This window comes from Cryptotermes secundus, unplaced genomic scaffold (assembly GCF_002891405.2).
Source record: "Cryptotermes secundus unplaced genomic scaffold, Csec_1.0 scaffold635, whole genome shotgun sequence".
Lineage (NCBI taxonomy): Eukaryota > Metazoa > Arthropoda > Insecta > Blattodea > Kalotermitidae > Cryptotermes > Cryptotermes secundus.
In genome coordinates, this window is record NW_019733328.1 from 913,077 (window position 1) to 919,118 (window position 6,042).

Below are 6,042 nucleotides of genomic sequence, written 5' to 3' on the forward strand. Positions count from 1 at the left end.
ACCTTTGATTTGTGGGGTGGGGCATTGCCATGGAGGAGCAACCAGGAACATTGCTCTCGATATTCAGGTTGAATTCTCGCCCACAATTCCTTGTGAATGATTCCTTTGGAATCGAAGAAAACAGTTAGCAGTGTTTAAGGTCTTTCATTCTGGTCCATCACACTAACAAATTAACAATCAAGTTCCTTCCGTCAAATGTGACACTTTTTTAAGTTTTCCACCTCGTCACCACCTGCCTTACATGTTTCGGCTCACCACGGAGCCATCATCAGAGGCATTTATAGTAGAAAAAGAAATCACCAACACACAAAACTTCACTTTGTCNTTGGGCTGACCGTAACATGTCTTTGCAATAAACACATCTGTCTCATGCAAGGATTTCGGTCACTTTTTTCACATTTTCTTCAGTGCGACTTGTTCTCAGCTTCGATGCACGTGGAGCATCTTCAATGTATGCTTCTCCAGCCGTTTTTCTTAACTTCAAACAAAATTTGATGTTGGCTCTCTGTTCAACCACCATTTTCCGATGAGCGTCAGAACAGTACTGTTACATTCAAGGTCAGAACACATGATACAGCGATGCTTGTGCTTTGAAATTATAGAAAGCCACAGCTGATACTTCAAGAATCTTAATGCCACAACTCACCAACAGATGGTATTGCAGGGCAAATTTAAAAAATGAGTCCTAACGGTTCCTGGATACACTGTGTATGTAGATGTCTCTTCACTGGAATGCAGGGCAAAATCATAACAAAAAGATAGCTAATAAATCCTTTGAAAGGGTGGCAAAGTTCAAATATTTGGGAATGGAAGTAATGAATCAAAAATTTGATTCCTGAGGAAATTAAGTGTAGAGTAAATTTGGATAATGCTTGCTACCATTGTGTTCAGAATCTTTTGTTTTCTTGTCTGCTGTCAAAAAACATACAGATGAAAATACATATACTGTACTTTTGCCTACAGTTTTGTATGGGTGTGAAACTTGGTTTCTCATAGTTAAGGGAAGAATACAGACTCAGGGTGTCTGAGAAAAGGTGCTGGGGACAAGAACTGGATCTAGGAGGGATGAAATAATAGGAGGCTGGAAAAAACTGCTTGATGAGAAGCTTCATGGTCTATACTCCTTGCTACATACTGTCACGTGTATTAGTGACTAAAGACGCAGGATTGGATCAGCGAGTCGATTTATTGGATATTCACTAATTGCAACCACAAATAATTATAACACTTTCACGGTTACTTTAATTACAACAAACAAAAAACAAACTCTGTGATTTTAGTCCACAAGCGAACTATACCAACCGAGCAGCCGCCGCTTGTCGGCAAAGTTTAGTGCCAACTTTTGCGGATAGAGGGTGTCACATGGTCAGCACAATGAATCCCCACAGCCGTTAATTTTGGTTTTCTATACCGGAGCTGCTATTTCCTTGAATTACAACACATAAATAAAGTCTCCTATATCTACATACACAAGTCATTGCTAGGTAACAGATCTAACGATGGCTATTCCTTTGCAGAGTTTTCCCTATTCGTTTCCTGTCACACTTCAGATCTCAGTGCGCTACAGTATACATAAAGTATTTAAATCATATGTTAAGTCTTCACAGGCCAACTATTAATTCTTCCTCAACTACGAACTTCCCGTGGCCATTTCCTACTGCTTTTACTGGTTCTCAGGGTCTCTTCGCTTGCGGATTTCTTATATTTTTCCTTCTACCCTGAAGACTGAGGCGATACGTTCCTCTGAAACGTCGGTTAACACCACATATACACGGTGCCAAATCCCAGAAGACTGCTTTCTTCTTAATAGAACTTTGGTTACTTAGTAGCAATAGTATCGATAATTATAAATTGTTACAATTTCTGTTACCTATGGACAAACTGTTACATTTTCTGTTATTTATGGCTTCATTCCATTTGCACCCTCATATAATAACGTTTTCAAAGTTTAAAGAAAATTGGTGGGACAATTTCACCTATTTCTGATTTTGCAATGCACAGATTTACAACAAATCACAAAAGTAATACATACTTTTAACAGAATTACATCCAAATTCAATGTGTTCACATAAAGACGGTTACTAATTCTGCCAGTTTTTTAATATCCAGCATTGGATTTACAAGTGCACACCAAAAAGCAGCTTCTACTATGGGTTTACTTCCATATTTTCATAAAGTTCGTTTTTTCCTGATATACACTGTATATTAAAGTAAGATGTGAACTGCCATCTAAGTATGTCTAATTTATTTCCTTATGTTGATTATATGCCGTTGCAATCCCAACATGTTTCGGTCATACTTCATAGTTCAATATTTCACCTACCAAGAACAATGAAACCATAGAGCTCCATATCAACACCTAAAAAACTTATATGAGGCAGCAATATGCAACACAGCACAACATATAATAATCAACAAAATTACACTAACTACAGTCTACATCAGAGAATTTTAAATAATATTAATTTTTATAACACATTTATGACTCAAATATTTTATATCTTTTATTTTTACTTACAAATTATATAGGTTCCCTTAACACAATTCAGCCCTCTGAAAATAACTTTACTGCCATCTTTGAGCCGATTGTCTGGATAATGTGGGACCTTCAACGCCTCACAACCCTATGGACCTTCACGGCCTGTTACAGGGATAGTTTTACTTTACTTTTACTTTACAGCCCCCTGAAAATGGCTCCGTATGATTGAAACACGGTGGTGTTTTAACATATAATTAATGTAAAGGTAAAGCTGTCCACAAGGAAATAAAGTAAAAATATTTATGGTGCGTAAGATTTGAGGTTCTCATGGTGAGGACTATGAAGAATGCCATCTTCTGGGATGTGGCGCCATGTAGATATGCACGGCGCCACATCCCAGAAGACAGCATTCTTCATATTTATGGTAATTTATATCTTATTCTACCCTAGTTTCTTTTCATCTGAAACAAACTTGAATACCAATTCACACTTCTAGTTAGTTCAGAGGAGAACAATTTTCAAAACAATATCTATGAGTCTGACATTTCACGTGCCTATGGCCCAATAACTAAGTTACTGGTAGGGTAAAGAATTCCTTTTTATGGCTGTGTTGTTTGTTACTTCAATACATTCATCTTGTGCAATTTCAAATCTGTAGGAAAAATATGTTTTGACCATAGGAAATGGTCCACTTGAGATATTAGAAAAATACCTTGATAACTCTTCTCACAAATAACAAACAATCTTTAATTTCTATCAGTAAACTTACATCCACATTATGGCAGTTTCATTTTCTTCAACAGAAAATACCTGTTTACCCTACTTAGCAAGCTTACAAGACATCACAGTATGACTTCCCACATCAGATACACACATGGCTAACTGAAAGCAGATATTCACATATCCTTCCCATACCTTATACAATTGTCTGGATCATTCTTGCAATCTGTATTACAACGAAAACGCTCCCATGACAGCCAGCCCATGGGTGGAGTCCGGGCCAGCCCATTCTCCAGTGCTTCAACCACTGATGAACACACAAATACCGTAACCACCACACATAACACACGATTCACTCCACGACAATCCATAACTATGCCACGTCAGTCAGCGTGCGTTTTCTGAAACACAGCATATTATGGTATCAGCTTCTCAGCACTTGATTCATTACAACAAACTTCACAGCAGCAGTTCCCAACTCTCAAAACAGCCTCACTGATGAAATACATTTAATTTGACACAGCCCAGTCACATTTGTGGAAATGCCTGTCTGCAAATACACTTTTTATGGAGGACTGACTGTTACTTCAGTCAACTGAACAGATGACAAGCAACTATAATTCAGTTTTAAGAAACTTAATGAATGTGCAGAATAATTTATGACCACAAATTAGGACCCACAGAAAAATGTCATATCCAAATTTTTTGTTACCTATATTTAAAAAGTACATCTGCCAAAGAGTGCAAAATGAGAAGGGGAAAAAAGAAGAAACTGTACCTGTTTTAAAGATGTGTGTTTCCTGGGATTATATTTTCTGATTTCCATAAGAGTGGAAATTGGCTCAACACTTCAGCATAACAAAATTAAAAATATAATATAAAAACAATCCATTAAACTTTAAACTACCAAAGTCACCAGTTATGTGCAGAACACTTCCAGTAACTTTAGAGATGCAAGGGCTACATGGGCGTACGAAAACACTTCTGATGTAAGGTGTATAACCATACTCTTCACTCCTACGCTCTGGTAAGCCAACTGTAGAAACTGTATCCTCTTGTTCTGAGCCAAATTGAATCCCCTCCCCTCACACCTAGCACTTTCACACATTGACCCAGATTTAAATGACTTAAGACATCTACAACAGTAGTATCTGACAGCACAATGTTTTTCTCATGGTCATTAGTTAAGGTACACATAACTTTTGCCATCCATTACTATTTACTGTTGCTGCTGGATGTCTCAACTAGGAAGGAAAAGCAGCATTTACATGAAACAATAAAAATTATGCAACACTTTTGACTATTATATAACAACTGCAATTTGTCCCTGCACTGTCCATGGAAGGAAGGAAGCCTGTACAAGATCAGGTCTGTTAACAGTTTTGCAACACTGCAGACAGCTCTGCCTTCATTTCCCTGGATCTGACAATTATCATATGGGTTTCATGACAATATGCACAGACCAAGAACATCAATTCATTGCTTTGTCATCCAACCTTCTATTATTAATGCTATTATCACAAACTGAATGACAGCAGCATCTCAAATTCTAGAACTTACACATAATGTTGTGATGGTATGTAAAAATGTTTAAACGGTTTCAAACCATCTTTTAACATTACAGTGAGAAAATTTTAAATGTAAGTCTACTCTCAAACAAACAAACTCCCTGATTTTAGTCCGCAAGCGCACTATACCGACCGAGCGACCGCCGCTTGTCGGCGAAATTAAGTCTACACTCACGTAACCTTTATTTTCATGCAAGCCACAGCACACACACTTGATTTTACACTGTAAAATCTACAATCAGTAGGTTCCCAATGCTGCAAATTTCTTGTTACTTGAAGACGATTTGTTGAGTTTCTAAGTCAATAAATTCAGCAGTTTATAATGATCACTGCCTTTTCGGCCTCAGAAAATTAACTAAAAATGTCAGATTGGGCTTACAATCTTTAATCTCTATTTTTAAATTTGTGACCAGTTACCACAGCAGTGAGTTAAAATAATTCTTTTCAGTTGATTTAATTTTACGAATTCTCACGTATAAAGCTATCATTAAGGGCAACTCAGAAACATGAAATTTACGGTCTTCTGAGTTGTAACGCCGTGTAGTTGGAAACAAGAAAATTATAATCTGGGAAGCTACCTGTAATAATCCTACGTATTTAATAGTACATTAAATCCAGAACAGATGCTTTTCACGTTTCAGATTATTTAATTTTAAGTGTACTTTCCTTTCCTAAAACAATATAATAATCTGTTTCTTATTTGGTCAATCTCTTAACCTAGCACATGCGTAAGAACATGCACCGAACAAATAACAGACTTTGCCTTGAACAATTTGCTCTCGTTTCACTCCCAACACGAAAGCCGGTTTCCGTTTGCTGAAGGTAAAAGTTGCTTTTCAAAGAACGAGGCCACGCATTAGTGGCACTCTATACTCATGCCTTCACCTTATGCCAGTACGAAACAAGGTGCCAAAGACCAGCACGCCTATAGACAAACGATATTATGATTTTGAAAAGCATTAATACTGTCATTAGTTCACAATCTAAAATCAACTTAGCTCCGTAACAGATTACACTATATCAACACTCCACACCTTTTCTCTGTTTAAACGACACTAACCTTACCGCAACATTATTACACGCCGTTAACACGACAGCACACACATGGCCCACATGACTCATCCAGTCCGCTGCGCGGTAGAACTTGCGCATAACTTCACACGTTTTAACCTATGCTTACGTAGTTATTCGCATTGGTTTTGACTCCATTGATCGTCGTTCAACAAGGAATATGTGTGTTATTTACGAATTGTTTTGGCTTTCCGCGAAGTGTGC

At 37.4% G+C, this 6,042-nt stretch overlaps 1 protein-coding gene across 8 annotated transcripts in view; it reads right to left on the minus strand.

Annotated features, from left to right (window-relative positions):
- LOC111868046 (alpha-N-acetylgalactosaminidase) overlaps positions 1 to 6,042 on the minus strand; it is a 35,666-nt gene that overhangs the window by 23,245 nt on the left and 6,379 nt on the right. Inside the window, exons 1-2 of one of the 8 annotated variants that reach the window (XM_023858396.2) lie at positions 5,828 to 5,916; positions 3,395 to 3,600 (exon numbers count right to left, since the gene is read on the minus strand). In XM_023858396.2, coding sequence (XP_023714164.1) covers positions 3,395 to 3,570 — 176 coding nt within the window. In that variant the 5' untranslated portion in view covers positions 3,571 to 3,600; positions 5,828 to 5,916. The other 7 variants (XM_033752911.1, XM_023858402.2, XM_023858400.2 and 4 more) reach the window with 7 other exon arrangements.